The sequence below is a fragment of the Xenopus laevis genome, chromosome 9_10L, assembly GCF_017654675.1.
Source record: "Xenopus laevis strain J_2021 chromosome 9_10L, Xenopus_laevis_v10.1, whole genome shotgun sequence".
Lineage (NCBI taxonomy): Eukaryota > Metazoa > Chordata > Amphibia > Anura > Pipidae > Xenopus > Xenopus laevis.
The window spans coordinates 34,995,789-35,015,290 of NC_054387.1; the positions used below are offsets into that span (position 1 = coordinate 34,995,789).

General features: G+C 38.2%; 1 protein-coding gene across 2 annotated transcripts in view; it reads right to left on the reverse strand.

Moving 5' to 3' along the window:
* Positions 1-332: 332 nt before the first annotated feature.
* Positions 333-19,502, reverse strand: part of brca1.L (breast cancer 1 L homeolog) — a 55,651-nt gene continuing 36,481 nt past the window's right edge. Inside the window, exons 19-24 of one of the 2 annotated variants that reach the window (XR_001933029.2) lie at positions 18,646-18,729; positions 11,322-11,376; positions 5,362-5,435; positions 3,645-3,705; positions 968-1,807; positions 399-937 (exon numbers count right to left, since the gene is read on the reverse strand). Coding sequence is in view for 1 of the 2 variants with exons in the window: in NM_001090779.1 (NP_001084248.1) it covers positions 1,707-1,807; positions 3,645-3,705; positions 5,362-5,435; positions 11,322-11,376; positions 18,646-18,729 (375 nt within the window). In the remaining variant the exon portion in view is untranslated. 2 annotated transcript variants of the gene reach the window in all.

Below are 19,502 nucleotides of genomic sequence, written 5' to 3' on the forward strand. Positions count from 1 at the left end.
ATGATATAATAAATCCCTACAACCTTCCTTAAAGGATGAAACTACTTCAGGGCACCATGAATAACTTATTACAGCCTTTGATGGTGTTGGTACTGTATATTGGTGTGTAGTTCCGTGCTCCATATCAGTTCTGAATCTGTTATAAATAAGATGTAGAATAATTGTTACAGACCTTTTATACCCCCTTCAATTTGAGAAAATTAAGCCAGTAGATACTCAAACCAGCTTCCTTCCACTCCCCTTGGTCAGTCTAGTCAATATAATTCAGTTCTCCAGTACTGTAATGAAGACCTGAATTCCCATACTTTGTATTGATTTTTTTTTTTTGTTTCGTTGCTACTCAAGTTTAAAATATACAATAACAAAAAATGAAAGAAAAATAAAACCATCCAAGCACATTAGGAGAGCATATTCTGCTTTTTATTTGGAACTATGGTGGTGAATTGCACGTATTTCGGAGCAGCATGGTAATAACTTGCAGTGGTGTTACCTATGCACAGCTAGATAAAACCATCTCAAGCCTGACAATGTAAGAACTTTGTTGGAAATTTTTGTTGAATTAAAACTGTGCTGCTTAAAATTTTCCTGTTTTACATGAACTACGAGATGAGATTAGAGCACGATTAACTATATGCAGACATTAAACATACAGTATTAGATTATACATCCAAATATAAAGTTCAGTTAGGCACTTGGTAGGGGGGGGGGGTGATCCTGAATTATGAAGTTATGCACCCATATCTGGCTATAGATGGAAGAAGGTTCTTTATTACCTGACCTCTGTCTGGCCATCTATTCCTCTAGTATGCATACTGTTGTACAGTGAACAAAGTCTAGGAAAATCCAGTTTGCTTGCTCTTGTCCATATGGGATACTCTGCACGCCAGCTTAGACATTAAATTCAAGGTTACATAGAATATGACAGAGCTTGTTGGAGCTTCCGTTCTAGTTCACACTGGAGTCCAACCTTTGGTCAATACTTACAAGGTTAGAGATATATGAAAATATTGGCTATTAAGCCATAGTTACAATATCTAGATCTGAAAATGGTTTCACCTAAATCTTCACACTAATTTATCTTCAGGCTGGGCTTTCAGGTATATCTCAGAGAACAAACTGCATTCTCCCCAAACTTCACTATTACTAGACTTCAAACTGGGCTTTTAGGCATATCTAGAACAAACTTACATTGTCCCCTAATCTTTCTCTAACTGGACTTCAAGCTTGGATTTCAGTTTCTAGAACAAATAGGCATTGTCTTCTAATCTCACCCGAACCAGACTTCAAGCAAGACATTCAGATATAGGACAGCACTTAGGAAGTCTACACACTTTACCCTAAATCACCTAAAGGCTAAGTCCTCGTGCCACTGCTTCAGGTCTCCACATAGGGGCCAGACTCAAAAGCTTAGGCCATAGTAACCAACTAAACTGTGTAATGGAATCTGATAGAAGCTCGATCTTCCTCCTTATAAGGTTTTTTGTTGCTCCTAGGCAAACATTCCTTTAACTAGAGCATCAAAAACTTTTGTGAGAACCCCATCCTAACTGTTCTCTTCAAACCTGTTGTGATGAAGATGCTAACACAGCTTATATCAGTGCATTTCGGTAGACAGCGAATTATATAAGAATGTAAAGAAGGCACTTGTAGATAGTGAAAGGATAAGAGCTAGACGCGTATCATAACCGGCCAGTTCCACTGTGATTTTATGCAAGGTAAGCATCAAACTTCTGAAGTCTGTAAGTAGCAACACTGTCCATTAACCACTCACGCGTCACTACTAGTGCCTTGTGCTTCTTCCTGATCTCTGTAATCAAAGACAGATATAAACAAAGGGTAATTAATATAGCATCTTGCTTGAGCATACAATAATTACACCAATGAAATCTCTTAACAAGATATTAAAGGATACGTATACGATTTATATGAATGAATTTTGTTACAATGCCGCCACCTGTTGGTCAGTTTCCAACCAGTCTGACCACAATGTGGTGGAGGAAGTTGTCAGGAGAAAAAGAAAGAGGGCTGGTTTGATGTTCTTCTGGTTTTGAATTATAGGCTTGAAGGCAAGCTTTAGATGCAAAAAAAAACAATGTTTACATCCTGTAGGGTGCCAGTCCACATGAAGCTACCAAATAGCCAATTACTGTCCTCATTTGGAACCCTCAGAAACCTTTTTCATGCTTGTGTTGCTCACCAACTCTTTACATTGGACTGTGGCTCATGGGTAAAAAAATGTTAGGGTCCCCTGATGTAAACAATACATGTAGAGGCCCATATATCAAAGGTCGAATTTTTTTAAATTCAAAATACTCACAATTCGACCAAGAGGTTAAGAAAATAGATGAATCAAGTTTTTCTCACCAAAAAAAAAATAATAATAAAAAAAAAAAAACAACTTGCAGGTCAAAAAGGCTATTAAAGGGGTTGTTCACCTTCAAACAGCTAGTTGTTTTCAGATAGATCACCAGAAAAAACTTCTTCCAATTACTTTCTAGTTTCTATTTGTGAAGTGTCATTTTTCACCTTCTAGACCAGCTGACCAGCTCTGGCGGGGGGTCGCCCAAGCGTCTAGTAAAAACACTTACGTAATTCAGTACGTGCAGCAAGATGTCTAAGTTTGGTCTTAAAAATAAACACACAGTTGATCTTGCGCTTAATACAAAGAACCCTGATATTGTTTGGCATTTGATGGATGAGGGGTCAGGGACTAGAGAGGGACTGTGCATGTGAGTGGGTACATCTGATAGAGTTGGACTTCAGAAAAAGCCGTGCTGCACTGTGGAACTGCTTTCTGATAGGCTATTGTTTCTCCTCTCAATGTTACTGAAGGAGTCACAATGGGACATGGATTTTTACTATTGAGTGCCGTTCTGAGATCTACCAGGGAGCTGTTACCTGGTTACCCTCCTGCTGTTTGCTGGAGCAGCAATATTAATGGATTCATTTTGAAAAAAATGTTTTCCCATGACAGTATCCCTTTAAATCTATCAAATATAATTCAAACATGAATTAAACCCAACAGGATTATTTTGCCTGCTATAAGGTTTAATTATATCTTAGCTGGGAACAAGTCCCAGGTACTGTTTTATTATTTAAGAGAAAAAGGAAACAGGTTATAATGGTAGGGAGGGGTGTGTGTATGGATGCTGGGTTTTCATTTGGAGGGGTTGAACTTTATGGACTTTGTCTTTTTTCAACCCAATTTAAACTATGTGACTATGGTGTCTATGGGAGATGACCTTCCTGTAATTTGGAGCTTTCTAGATAATGGGTCGTTCCATAATTTAGATCTCCATACCTTAAGTTTACTAGAAAAAAAAAAAAAATCATAATTTAAACAAATTAAACTCAGTAGGACTGTTTTGCCAAGGAACCTATTTGTGCATTTGAATCTCACTATATGAATTATTTAGGATAGGTTTGATTATCAGTGTGTGTGTGTATATATATATATATATATATATATATATATATATATATATATATATATATATATATATATATATATATATATATATATATATATATATACATATACATACACACCCCACTCTTGTAAAATATATGGACTTAATACACAAAACAAAATATTTGACAGCGCTAGCTGTTTCTTAGATTATATCAAACAGGCTGAATCTTACCAGTATAATCTCGGACTTCTGTACTAGCATCAGGTTGCACAATCACAAGCAATGTCACATTCTACAATGAAATGTAAATGTTAGAAATCCGTTTAAAGATTCTTTTACACAGTGGAGCAGTAGACAGCCTTACTAACTAGCAACGTTGGGGTAGGGTGAAGATGATGGTAATAATGTACTTCTACAGAAATACCCCAGGCTGGTGCAGTTTTTGTCAAACAGGAGCACTGCCCCAGGTCATCAGGAAAGCTATTACTCCCACTGATTTTAATGTTCATTCGCCTTTAAAAAAATAACCAGTTCCTTGCATAGAAATTCCTTTTGTCCAGGGTGCAAGTAGATAAGATTTCTGTACTGTGCATGCACCCTGCTAGAATTAGTATGGGATAAATGGGAGAATAAAAGATGGAGACCTTTCAGTCTCCTGGACCTGTCACCCAGACACAAAAATCTGTGTAATAAAAGTCCTTTTCAAATTAAACATGAAATCCAATTTCTATTTTTTATTAAAGCATTCATAGCTGTTGTAAGCTCATTTAAAAATCTCAGCTGTCAGTCAAATATGGTTTGCCCCTCCTCTATGCCTTAGGCATAGAGGCGGGGCAGAAAATTACTTTCACTTTCCGTTCAGCGCTTCATAGATGTCACTGCACTCCCCACATTCCCCCGTTCTCTTAACCATTAAATTGTGTAGCCAGGACATGGGGATGGACACCGGGTCCCCCATTCTGGTGCACAAACAAGATTCTCAGATGATGCAAGGCTTGCCTTAATAGTGTGCACAAAATGGCTGCTGCCTACTTGCTATAATTTTGAAATCCCAGACTGAAGGAAGCAAAATTCAAATAATTTATATAGTGTAATTAAAGTTCATTTAACTAATGTGATAAAATAGGATTTGTAATATTTTTTTGGATGATGGGTCCCCTTTTAAGGAGAACTCAACCCCCCACCAATAAAAACCCCTACCCAGTAACCTACATAGTGCCCCCTCCCTGCTGTCCCCCCACATATGTGATAACATCTATAAGTGCCCCTAATCCTTTACTCACCTACTGTATAAGTGCAGAGTAAGTGCAGCAGAGCGCGTGGGTGCCATCTTCTGTCTCTTCATATTTCTCCGGGAAGTGAGCGCCATATTGGCACATATGCAGTTGGAGCAGTCTTCCGTTTCATAGCAACTGCACATGCGCCAAAAGTGCGCCGAAGGGAAGGAAAAGGACCCGAAGAATACAGAAGAGCCGGAAGATGGAACCCATGAGCTCCTCTGAGTTTACTCTACGCTTATAGACAAGTATAGGATTAGGGTTATTTGTAGATGTTATCACCTATGCGGGCGTGGGGGAGCGGGAAGGGGGATATGTAGGGTACTGGGTAGAGGTTTGTGTGGGGGGGGTTGAGTTCTCCTTTAAGGTCATAAACCATAAGGTCCCAACCAGAGCAATTCTGCCTAGATTTATATGCAACCTATGCATGATCCTAAGTATGAATATGGTTAAAGGCAGATACAATTCATACATCAAATTGCCATGACTGGTATTAAAAAGGAAAAGAATATCCTGAAAGCATACATTAAAGAAAAATAATTAATGTTTGTAAGGAGTAAAATGTCGTACGTTGAAAAACTTCACAGAACAAGGCTCCCTCTTTCAGGTTTGTATTCATTCTTTTCAAACCCATCAGATAAATCTTTACATGCACATATTGCAATACTTACGTGTTTCTTTTTAAAGAACTGAAGTTTTTTCACCACAGTGGCTCCACACTCAGACACCATCCACTCAAGATCATCTGTAAACAACAGGGCGATACCACAGTCACAAATGTAATTCTGTAACTCCGTTAAAATATAAAACATAAAGATTATTTGTTTCCTTCTCCATCAGAAATGGTAATTTCCTACTGGTTTTAGAACATCACTCCATTGTGACATCAGCACATGTCATGTGCACCTATGGGAACTCTTTTGTACATGTAACGTGAAAACTGTGTGGACTCTTAAGTCTGTACACAAGAAATGGATTTTAACAATAGAACAGTGCACCTCTATTCCAGACTCACATCCCATGCTGTATGCCGACGTCAAGACACTCCGTGTATGAATAACAATAGCGTCTTTTTCACGGAAGTCGTTTTAAATGGATATTCTTAAAGGGGTTGTTCTCCTTAAAATGAACTTTTAGTAGGATGTAGAGTGATACTCTCAGACAATTTGGAATAGGTTTTCATTTGTTATTATTTGTGGTTTTTGAGTTATTTTGATTTTTATTCGGCAGCTTTCTAGTTTGGCATTTCAGCAATCTGGTCGCTAGGGTCCAAATTACTCTAGCAACCATACATTGATTTGAGTAAGACTGGAATATGAAAGGTCCTGAATAGAAAGAGGAGTAATAAAAAGTAACAATAGCCATATAGAGCATTTGCTTTTTGGATGGGATCAGTGACCCCCATATGAAAGCTGGTAGGAGTCAGGAGAAAAAGGAAAATAATTTAAAAAAAAATGACCAATTGCAAATTTGCAATTGGTCATTCTATAACATACTACAAGTTAAATTAAAGGTGAACCACCCCTTTAACCTTTTGGTTGGCAATTTCCTCACTGCATTGTTTGCATATCATGTAACTTCCCATTTAACTTCACTGTGTTTTTTTAATTCTTGGTGTTAAAGAATATAGAACCTAATTCAGAACATTGGTGTTCTTTATGCATCCAGGCTATGTGCAGGAACACCAACCAATCCTGACATCCGTCTAACTTATTTTAATGCAGAATTGAACACTTGCTTCATATGACCTGGCTAATTCTTTTTCTTTGTGTGTGTGCGCAAAATGATCACTAGATAACTGGATATTTACATTTAAATACAGATTGTTGTTCAAGTATATTAAAATGAACAAAGATGACATAATTTCTGTTTATTACCCACAAGTCTCTATGGTCTCCGTCCAACATGGACTTGTCAAACTTATTCCCATTAAGCATATAAGTGGCTACATATTTTTACCTTATCTCAGATGCATAACCTTACATTTATCAACATATAGGGGGTTATTTATCAACGGCCGAGTTGTTTTTTTCCATGAAAAATTCAAGTTTAAAGGACCAGTAACATCAAATTTTTTTTCTTCAAAATTCGTTAGTATAGAACGAAAAATAAACACCAAAGCAAATAAAACTTTTAAAATTGCAAAGCCTTTATTAAGAGAGAACTTACCAAAACTCCTCTTCTAAAACAGCAAAATGGCGACCATCGATGCAGCGGTATTTGATTTCTTCCCCCTGGCTATTCTAGTGAAAGTATGTGAAGGAGGCTGAGCTCCGCTCTGCAGCACTTCCCCTATTCAGAGCGCCGAACCACAGGCATACAAGGGGTGGATACGGCTGTCTAATGCTGATCAATGCGCCCAGTTCGCTACACAGAATGAAATGGAACTTTAATTATTATTTAGCAAGTCGGCCCAATCATTGTGCGAGACCTGAGTGTTCTGGGGCACAGACTCGGGAGTTGCACTTGGTGGCTGGCTGATAGGCCATGTTACCTCCGGCATTAGAAAGCTGCTTTTCAATGAGTAAAGGCAGGAGGGGAGCAACGGGTGGGCTGTATACTGACTAAAATTAACCCCTTGTGTTGGGGCCTGTAATGCACGCATGTCTGGAGATCTGATATACAGGTTGCAGAGACTGTGCCCTGACGTAAGGCATGGACTGGCTGACAGCCGGGATCTGAGCTAATACGGTGATAACTCATAGTAAATGCTCGTAAAAAAGTCAGTGCCAGGTTTCCGCCCCAAGCACACGTGATGAGCAGATCAAACTGCAGGCAGCTTCCACATCTGCTGCAGTCTCTCCGCTTTCTCTCAGGCCAGCTTCACTCGACTTCCTCCCTCTGCTCTTCTCCTCTCTCACAGCTTTCCTCACTATCCAGCGCGTCACTCCTTTATCTCGCAGCCTCAATAAGCTCTCCCTGACGGCCTTCCCCCAACTGTCACTAGAATAGCCAGGGAGAAGAAATCAAATACCGCTGCATGGATGGTCGCCCTTTCGCCGTTTTACAAGAGGAGCAGAAGTGGCATTTTGGTAAGTTATCTCTTAATAAAGGCTCTGCAATTTAAAAGTTTTATTTGCTTTGGTGTGTTTTTTTGGTTCTATACTAACGAATTTTGAAGAAAAAAAATTTGATGTTACTGGTCCTTTAAGGGTATTTTTTTCGCCAAAACTTGAATTTTTGGGAATAAAAAAAAAAATGAAAAATGAAAAAAAAAAACAAATTTTTCAAGATTTATTATACCCAGAAGCTTGTAATACCTTAAATCCGAAAATACACCATCTAAAACCTATCGAGGTCATGTAGGAGTCCAATGGCAGAGATCCCTTAAAACATTTGAAGATGTTAATAGCCTTCATGATGCTCGAGTCTTTTCTGTGGGTTTCGCTCAAAAACTCGATCAATTCAAGCAATTATAGTGTTTTTTTTTCGCCGAAAACATGATCAATTTCAGTTTTTCACCCCAAATACACTAATTAGAGTTGTTCACATTTGAGGAGTTAGTTCATTTGAAGTCTAAAAAATGCTCCAAAACTAAACCTTTGATAAATAACCCCCTAAATCTGTCCCATTGCAGACCCCCTGGAAGGATGTCACATCTTGGATTGTATTGATTGGCCTGCATAGTTTTGAGCCATCAGCACTATTCCAGTATTCAGGGGTATAAAAGGTCTTTCAACTTGGCAACTATGGCCTGTCAGTTTATCTGTAGTGGGCAATCTATGTGAAATTCTCTGGATTCTCTAAAATTGGGTACACCTTGGGTGCAATTGTTATTTAATCTGTTGATATGGAGGAATGCAGGGAAAGCAATATACAGTAGATTGTTAATACAGGTATGGAATTCATTATCTGGAAACCAGTTATCCAGAAAGCTCCGAATGACGGGAAAAGGTCTCCCATTGACTCCCTTTTATTTAAATAATCCAATTTTTTTCTCTGTAACACTAAAACAGTAGCTTGTACTTGATCCCAACAAAGATATAATTAATCCTTGTTGGAAGCAAAACCAGACTATTGGGGTTATTTAATGTTTACATGAATTTCTAGTAGACTTCAGGTATGAAGATCCAAATTACAAAAAGATCTGTTATCTGGAAAGCACCAGGTCCCAAGCATTTTGGATAACAGGTCCCATACCTGTACCACCAATTAAGTAGTACAATCTTTTTAGTGGGATTCTGACAATTTGTTGAGCTGGGCAGGTGAGATGTCTCATGACTCACTGGAACTTTTGGATTATAAAATATAATAACGCCTTGTTGTGGATATTAGAATGCAGAACCTGTATAAAAAGAACTCAACCGTGTGCCTTTATAGAAACCTGTTATTAAGAAAGCTCTGAATTAAAGAAAGGCCATCTACCACAGAGAGTTTCTTTTAAGCAAATAATTTTACTTTTTAAAAAGGATTTCCCTTTTCTCTGTAATAATAATAATAATAATACGCTAGCTTGTACTTGATGGTAACTAAGCTACATGAATCCTACCGGGTTTATTTAAAGGGGTTGTTCACCTTCCAAACACACTTTTCAATTCAGTTGTTTTTAGATTGTTCCCCAGAAATAAAGACTTTTTTCAATTACTTTTAAAGTTGAATGTTCCTGTCTCTGGTGTTTGAGTCTGGCAGCTCAGTAATTCAGGTGCAGTCTAAACGGTTACTATTTTGCAATATTTAGGGTCAGATTTACTAAGGATCGAATTACAAAGTTAAAAAAAGGTCTAAATTTTGTGTATTCGAACTATCGAATAGAAATCGTATGATCGTACGATTAAATAGTTTGAATCTAACAATTTTTAGCGATCGATCGTACTGTTTCTATTCGATCAATAATAAAAAAAAAAAAAACTTAGAAAAGTGCTGTAGAAGGTCCCCATAGGCTAACATTGCACTTCAGTAGCTTTAATTTGGCAAAGTATGAAGTCAAAGTTTTTTTTAAAGAGACAGTACTTCGATTATCGAATGGTCAAATATTCAAACGATTTTTATTTGAATCGAAGTCAAAGCAAATTCAAAGTCGTAGTATCCTACTCGATGGTCGAAGTATTCAAAAAATTACTTTGAAATTTTAACTTTTTTAACTACGAAAATTCACTCGAGCTTAGTAAATCTGCCCCTTAGTTGATACATTTCTCAGCAGCATCTCTGGAGTATTAGCAACTATTGTATCAAGTCTAACAGCTGCCTGTAATGAAACCCAGAGATTCTGCTCTGCAGGGACAAAGATAAGAAATGTATCAACTAAATGTATCAATTTAGAATAGTTTACAGGGTCGGCGACGCCCCCTCCCAGAGCCGCTTCAGAAGGTGAAAAATTAAACTTTAATATTAGAAAAACCATCACAAATAGAAAATAGATCACCAGAAATAACTACTTTTTCCAATGACTTTCTATCTGTAAACAACTAGTTGTTTGAAGGCTTACAGTATTGTGATCCAAATTATGGAGAAAAAAACCCCTTATCTGGAAAACCCCAGGGTCATATTCCAGATGATAGACCCCATACCTGTATTTTGTATCTGCTATTTAATATATTTTGAGGTAATAAAAAGTGGCTCAAAAGTGGCAACATTTTGATTGACATAAGAAAGCATTCTAAGCAACTTTGCAATATACATTCATTACAAAATTTCTATGGTTTTTTAAGTTATTTGTAGATGTCATGCTATTGAAAGCAGTGTTTGTGCCTTTTTAATTCTATGTCCTGGTAGCTTAGACTGTTGATACAATGTAAGACAAGGCGGCTGATTAACAGACCTGTCTTTGCTGGGGAACTAAGACTTTTGCAACATTGTTTAAACAGTAAAACAGGAGTTAAGCAAATGCGGCTTTCAATAGCAATTGTTTTTACTTTAAAATAAATAAAAATATTTAATCAATGTAGATTGGAAAGTTGCTTACAATAAGGTTTTATTTTATTAGGCACATTTTATTTTGGGGTTGACTTACCCCTTAAGCGTGGTGTGCAGCAGTGTTCTGTGTATGTGGATTATATATCCTTTGCAACTTCCAAACCAGCACATTTGTTACTCTAAATTCTTTCATCTTGTTTATCTATCCACCTAAAACCTACATTCTCTTACATGAATATATCCCCTGTATTATAGCACCTACACAAACTCTTTTACATTTACTATCATTTTTGCCAATGAATGTATATGCACATAAATACAGTTCAGAAACAAAAACCTTGCTACACAAAGCATAAGCAAACAGTTAACAATATTTAAAAATTGCTTCCCCTTTTCTCTGTAATAAGACAATACCTTGTACATGAAGGTAGGTATTCTGCATTAATTCATATAGGTAGCAAAACAATCCTATTCAGCTTATTTAATGTTTTTTACCAGATTTCAGGTATGGAGATCTAAATTACAGAAAACACTATGTCACAAGTATTTTGAATAACAGGTCCCATATCGGACCTGGTGTTTACTGTAGAAGGGGTTTTCCCGACATTTGGATGGGAGATGGTAGGGTCTACCTGCAATTGAGACTTCTGCATAATGGGTTTCTAGATAAGGGATCCCATACCTGTACAATTCAAATGCACAGAGCAGGCTGGTAAAGGACAGCATATGCATGGCATACTTCACATTTTTTATTCAGTTTCTTTCTAGCCAAACTTACCGAGTGTCATGTCAGTGAATGAGCCAAAGAAGCAAATTTCAAAATCGATTAACAGCTAGAAGAAAGCAGATTTTTTTTTTTAAAGAAAAAAACTGTGAAAAGCAGTCAATTTGTATGCATTTTATCTCCACTGTTCCCGAAATAAACTGTAAAAAAAATCCCACCCTCCTACCTGTTACTCATTCTTCCTTGTTAGTAACATTGGTATCAAGAATCAACAGTCAGGCCTAAGCAGATTGTGGTTGTAGGGGACTCAATTATTAGGAAAGTGGATAGGGTAATTTGTCGTCCGGATCGCTACAACCGAACAGTTTGCTGTCTACCTGGTGCCAGGGTTCGGCATGTGGTTGATCGGATAGACAAATTATTGGGTGGGGCTGGGCACGACCCAGCTGTCTTAGTGCATATCGGTACTAATGACAAAATGAATGGTAGATGGAAGACCTTAAAGAATGATTTCAGGGATCTAGGCTCTAAGATCAAGGAAAGGTCTTCCAATGTCATCTTTTCTGAAATTTTGCCTGTGCCACGTGCAAGTTTAGGAAAACAGCGGGAGTTTAGGGAGCTTAATGCGTGGCTCAAGTCTTGGTGCAGGAAGGAAGGGTTTGGGTTCCTAGAGCACTGGGCTGACTTTTCGTTGGGGTACAACCTATACAGTCGTGACGGTTTGCACCTCAATGGAAGGGGGGTCCGCGGTGCTAGGGGAAAGAATGGCTAAGAGGTTGGAGGAGTGTTTAAACTAGGCAAGGGGGGGTGGGTGAGAAAGGATTATGGGGAAGCTAGTGTAGACGGGGCAGTGGGGTTAGTAAGGGGTCATGGGGGAGGAGTAAGGGGGGCATACAGTTTACCAGCTAAGGAGGTACCTCTGTTACAAGGAAAACAGAATAATACTAACTTAACGTATAATTCTTCACTAAGTAATGCACATTTCAAAAGTAAAAGTAGTAACCTCCGCTGTATGCTGGCAAATTGCCGGAGTTTGTCAGGTAAAATGGGAGACCTAGAATTAATTGCATGCTCTAAAAATTATGATATAATTGGTATCACTGAGACCTGGTGGGATGAAACATGTGACTGGATTGTGAATTTAAATGGTTACACCCTTTTTAGGAGGGACCGAGGGATTAAAAAGGGTGGAGGAGTGGGTTTGTATGTAAAGCCTGAATTAAAGCCATGCGCTAAAGAAATAAAAATAGCTGGCACTGGTGAGGGTGTAGAATCACTCTGGGTAGAGATTTCGACTGGGCAAAAGGTATCAAAAAGAATTATCATTGGTGTATGCTATAAACCACCTCGTATAAGTGTCGAGTATGAAGCCCAGCTACTCTTGCAGATACAAGCGGCTTCACAGCTGGGTCAAGTTGTTGCTATGGGTGACTTCAATTATCCAGACATTGACTGGGGTAATGGGGTTGCTAAGACAGAAAAAGCTAGTAGGTTTGTAAATATGCTGAATGACAACTTTTTATTCCAGCTCGTTCAAGAACCTACTAGGAATAACTCTCTTTTGGACCTTGTAATAACTAACAATACTGAACTCATCTCCAACATTTGTGTGGGTGAGCATTTAGGGAATAGTGATCATAACATGGTCTCCTTTGAGATTCTGTTGCAGAAGCAATTCTATAAGGGAGTAACTATAACACTAAATTTCAGACGTGCAAACTTTGACAGTATAAGGGCATCTCTGCAACATATTAAGTGGGAAATGCTTTTCACAGGGTTAAACACAGAACAAAAATGGGAAGTCTTTAAAATGCTGCTTAATAAATATACTTGTCAGTATATTCCACTTGTAAGCAAGGAACGTCGTTGCAAAGCAAAACCTTTTTGGTTCAATAGAAGTGTTGGTGTTGAGGTGGGTAAGAAAAGACGTGCTTTTAAGGCTTTCAAGTTAGCTGGTACAGCCGAAACATTTATAATGTACAAGGAGGCCAATAAATCATGCAAAGAAGCTATAAGGCAAGCTAAAATTGCTATAGAAAAGGATATTGCAGCAAGCAGTAAAAAAAATCCAAAATTATTTTTTAAATATGTCAATAGTAAAAAAATGAAGCAGGAAGGGGTGGGACCCTTACTATCAGAGGGGGGTCAGCTGGTTGATGAAAACAAAATAAAAGCGCAGATTCTGAACTCGTATTTTTCATCTGTCTACACAAATGAAGAACCAGTAAGTGAAGGTTTCCTTCTTAACACTCCCAATTCTAGTAATACAACTAATGATGCATGGTTCACACATGAAGAAATTCAAAAGAGACTTGAACATGTTAAGATTAACAAAGGTCCAGGGCCAGATGGTATTCATCCCAGGGTAATTAGCGAGCTTAGCTCTGTAATTGCCAAACCTCTTTACTTAATTTTTCAGGATTCATTGAGATCTGGCATTGTGCCGAGAGACTGGCGAATTGCTAATGTGGTGCCTCTATTCAAAAAAGGATCCCGTTCTCAGCCTCAAAACTATAGGGCAGTTAGTCTGACGTCAGTATTAGGAAAGCTTTTCGAAGGGTTAATAAAGGATAAGATACTGGACTTCATAGCAAATCATAATACTATGAGTTTGTGCCAGCATGGTTTTTAATGCGTAATAGATCTTGCCAGACTAACTTAATTTCTTTTTACGAGAATGTAAGTAGAGACCCTCGATTCTGGGATGGCAGTGGATGTGATTTACTTAGACTTTGCTAAAGCATTTGATACAGTGCCACACAAAAGGTTACTGGTTAAATTAAGGAATGTTGGCCTGGAACATAGTATTTGTACCTGGATAGAGAACTGGCTAAAAGATAGACTACAAGAGTGGTGGTAAATGGAACATTTTCTAATTGGAACCAGTGGTTGTTAGTGGAGTACCGCAGGGCTCTGTACTAGGTCCCTTGCTTTTCAACTTGTTTATTAATGACCTGGAGGTGGGCATTAAAAGTACTGTTTCTATTTTTGCAGATGATACTAAATTATGCAGAACTATAGGTTCCATGCAGGATGCTGCCACTTTGCAAAGTGATCTGTCTAAACTGAAACTGGGCAGCAAACTGGAAAATGAGGTTCAATGTTGATAAATGCCAAGGTTATGCACTTTGGCAAAATAATATAAAATGCAAGTTATACACTAAATGGCAATGTGTTGGGAGTTTCCTTAAATGAAAAGGATCTAGGGGTCTTTGTAGATAACACGTTGTCTAATTCTGGGCAGTGTCATTCTGGTGGCTACTAAAGCAAATAAAGTTCTGTCTTGCATAAAAAGGGCATTAACTCAAGGGATGAAAACATAATTAATGCCTCTTTATAGGTCCCTGGTGAGGCCTCATCTGGAGTATGCAGTGCAGTTTTTGGACTCCAGTCCTTAAGAGGGATATAAATGAGCTGGAGAGAGTGCAGAGACGTGCAACTAAATTGGTTAGAGGGACGGAAGACTTAAATTATGAGGGTAGACTGTCAAGGTTGGGGTTGTTTTCTCCTGAAAAAAGGCGCTTGCGAGGGGACATGATTACACTTTACAAGTACATTAGAGGACATTATAGACAAATGGCAGGGGACCTTTTTACCCATAAAGTGGATCACCGTACCAGAGGCCACCCCTTTAGACTAGAAGAAAAGAACTTTCATTTGAAGCAACGTAGGGGGTTCTTCACAGTCAGGACAGTGAGGTTGTGGAATGCACTGCCGGGTGATGTTGTGATGGCTGATTCAGTTAATGCCTTTAAGAATGGCTTGGATGATTTTTTGGACAGACATAATATTAAAGGCTATTGTGATACTAAACTCTATAGTTAATATAGGTATGGGTATATAGAATTTTAATTAAAAGTAGGGAGGGGTGTGTATGGATGCTGGGTTTTCTTTTGGAGGGGTTGAACTTGATGGACTGTCTTTTTTCAACCCAATTTAACTATGTATCTATGTAACTAACTAACTATGTAACAGGCAGGCAAATACCACATGTCAACCATATCACACATTATGGGCTATTATGCCCTTTAAAAGGGCAGTCCACTTTTACCTTAACAACTAGTATGTTATAGAATGGCCAGTTCTATACAACTTTACAGTTAGTTTTCATTTTTTATAGTTTTTGAATTATTTGCCTTCTTTCCAGCTTTGGAATGAGGGTCACTGTCTCCGTCTAAAAAACAAACTCTCTGTAAGGCAACAAATGTATTGTTATTGCTACTTTTTATTACTTATCTTTCTATTCAGGTCCTCTCCTATTCACATACCAGTCTCCCATTAAAATCAATGCATGGTTGCTAGGGTCATTTGTTCCTTAGAAATCCTATTGCTGAAATTGAAAACTGGAGAGCTGCTGAATAAAAAGCTAAATAACTAAACTCAAATAGTAGAAAATGAAAACCAATTGCAAATTGTCTAAGAATATCACTCTCTGTATCATACTAAAAGTTAACTCAAAGGTGAACAACTGATTTAATTTATGAATCATTATTCATGAAGCGACAACAACAAGCTTATATTTAAATGGTTGGAAAAGAATAGAAGAAATCAACCTGTAAAGCATTAACTCCTCCAATCTTTCACTATTTATCTTTCCATCTCTATAACCTGTAACAACTGCATATCAGTGTATCCCTTGGCAGCGACTGCCACTTCCAAGGGAAATTGGCTGCACAGGGAAATACTGCTGCCTGGAATAATTTATCTTGAGGACACAGGGTTTCTACTACATTACTTTTGCAAGGGGTTTTTATTTTAAAGGAATTGTTCAGTATAAAAACTGGGTAAATAGATGGGCTGCGCAAAAAATAAAATGTTTCTAATATAGTTAGTTAGGCAAAAATGTAATGTATAAAGGCTGGAGTGACTGGATGTCTAACATATTAGCCAGTATACTACTTCCTGCTTTTCAGCTCTTTTGGTTTACACTGATTGGTTACCAGGCAGTAACCAATCAGTGTCTTGTGGGGGGGGGGGGGCACATGGGTCATATCTGTTGCTTTTGAGCTGCACACTGAGGATCAATTGCAAACTCACTGAAGAGTTATGTACCATGTGGCCCCCCTTCAAGTCGCTGACTAGCTCAGAGTTATAGAGCTGAAAAGCAGGAAGTAGTGTTCTGGCTATTATGTTAGACATCCAGTCACTCCAGCCTTTATACAATACATTTTTGGCTAACTAACTATATTAGAAACATTTTTTATTTTGCACAGCCTATTTACCCAGTTTTTTTTATTTTCACACTGAACTGTTCCTTTAACAGTAGTAAATATATGCCTGGGTAGATTTCAATACTACTCTCCTTTTGCAAGGGTGAAATGCAATAACTATGACAACAAGAATGAGCAAAAAAAAAAAAACTGCATATATGATTTGCTTTAATAGCAATTTAAGAGATGCTGACATGCTTTGTTGGTAGTAAACATACTCTAGATAATGCTGTTGATTCGCAGAAGAGAAGACTCCTTTTTTACAAGCTGGAAACATATGGACCAAACTATGTCATCCAATTTAGTAACCCTCGGACCATTTTAAAGGCACTGAAGAGGAGATGTTACAGGAAGCAAAGAAAAAATGTACTCGGTCTACACTGAAATGCAGAGAAAAATTCAGAACATTGAGATACCCTCTCTTGTTCTGTACCTGCTGCCAGACAGCTAAAAAACAGAGTGAATTCAGCTACTCTGGAGGCTCTATAAGCTGCAGTATTACAATGGTAGTGAACATTATTTGAAGAGATAGTGTTTTCCACATATTATTGTCCTTTATAGTTATTACAGTTCCTTTTATCCATGTATATATGTATCCCAAATAATAAATACAAAAAAAAAAAATCTGCATTCTACCACAAATAACTTTAAATCGGATCATTGGACAACTGCATATTTAAAGGAAAACTAAAATTTAAACAAGTAATGTAAAAAGCTGCACGTTATGCTTTTGGGGCCTGAAGCAGCCCAAAGGGACCACATCCCTTTATCAGTGAAGATCTGCTCAGCTCCCACTTTTTTTCTGATGATTCACAACATGCCCTGTAGTGATGTCCGGGCTGACCCAATAATCGCGGGTTTGGGCAGACCTCGCACACTTCTTTATGGGTGGCAGGTTGAGCTCTACTCCTGTTCTCCATGCCCGCCACCGTCAAATGCCGGCTTCCGACTTAGTCTTTTATAGATGCTCTCCCCTTTTGTGATGTTATATGAGGGGCAGGTTGGCGCAGGTCTATAAAAGCAACCTGGAAGTGTGGATGCAGGTGCGGGTGGGAAAACCCACTATTACCCTGGGCTGCAGTGACTTAACTGAGCGTAGGGGCCAACTCACAATACAATATACAAGTCACAATACAAGATTGATTAACAATTAATTCAGATTTTCATTGCTTTGTGCAATTAGCATCAGAATTTATTATTATTATAATATGATATAAATAATTTAATAATAACCCCTCAAACATCAGCTTCTATGACAGGCGAACCTTATTTTCTGCTAGATGATTTTGTGACCCTTATGCTTAGCTTCTCAACAGCTGCTCAGAGCTCACTAAGCATGTGCAGTGTCATGGACGCTCCTAACAATATACAAGATGGGGAGCTCATGTGAACAACTTTAAAGGCCTGGATAATTATGGCTTTTCTAACCAAATTAGTTTTTAGGGAGTGGTAGAGTGACCAAAGAGATGTGTAGAAAGACGTGTTTTGCCTTTAATTTCTCCTCAGTAGGAGATGTAAGCTCCAGGAAAAGTGTTAAACACAAAAAAAAAAAAGGTTTTTTTCTGTTTAAAGACTTTAGCACCCAGGTCCAGGAAGCTGGATTGTGGAAGGAACAAGCAGGTCAGATACTCCATTTTGTAAGAGAACTGAGAGAAAGCAAACGAAGAGGCAGAACTTGCTGCTAGGTGCTCTTTATTGCACACAATAAAGAGCCCTTTATCATTTTGTAAGTCCAGCTCGAATGTTGGAGCTCACTTTCCTCACAAAGGCTATCCTGTGGATAGAGCAGTGAGGATACCTGTCTGTGTAAGGGATTCCCAGAGGAGCTGGGGATGCTGCCTGTCACTGCAAGAAGCAGAGGGAGCCTGTGACCAAGTGACAAGAGTCTGAGAGTGAGAGACTGTGGAAAGCCAGGAGGCTAAGCAGTCCCCCAAAGAAGTATTGTAAGTACAGGGGTTTTGCTGGTAGTCCCCAAGGGGCCCAGTTTAGTGAGAGAACTCATCAAATGTGTAAAGGTAGTGCCCAGTGGGCAGGATTTATGTTTTGTATGCTGAAATGATCACCCTTGTGTGTAAATAAACTGCTTAAAATGAAGACAGTGTCTGTTGTGGATCCCGCAAGCTTACAAGGGCTTAGTTCTTCTATAAGTAGCTGAGAAGAAATCTTACCAATCCATCGGATCCCAGCCTTGATCGTCTGGGACCTCTATGATTTCTTCCATTGATCACATCTCCCTTCACTTCAAAGTCATACTGTAAACAGAGCCAACCATTAATACGGATTTGTCACATTGAAATACATACATCCAGCATGCAAAATATTAAACTGTAAATTAAAAAGAATAGTAAAACACAACAGGCTGCTCTTTGCTGTGAGAAACCAGGATATAAAATGTCCAGCCTCTGTAAAACTACAGGAAGAGACCTCATTTTGCTACTTTTAATGATGATGAGAAGAACAGCATTGAACTAGCATTTATTGAATACCCTAGGGTCTTCTTTAGAACAGGACTTCTGGGCCTATAAAAGCTGTAGGACTAGCATAAATTAATGTACAATCTGGCACTGGGGGTAAATATATGTTCAATACCAAAACATTTGCAGAGAATGAGTTAATTGCACTGGGCGAGCAATATGAGGACATTGATATTGCTGACACATGCTTGAATTATTTCACTATTAAACATGGTTTGAAGGTCAGTATAACCTAAAATGGTGTTGAGAAAAAGTGAAGACCAATTGCAATTGCATGGTCTGAGAATATCACAGTCTACAGACTTCTAAAACTTCCTTTAAAGGAGAACTATCCTTCAATTACTTGTAAATTAACAATGTAAAGTAACAATGACAAACACTGAAAAGTCAAATGATTCATGCTTGGGGGTCCTCTAAAAAATGTCACTGCTAGTGAAAGACTGGTTCCAATGAACAGAATGACAGGATGAATGGCTATTATAAATTGCTTCGCTACTGGCAGTGGTGAATATGCCCCAGGTGCCACAGGCTTTATATCTATACCAATATTC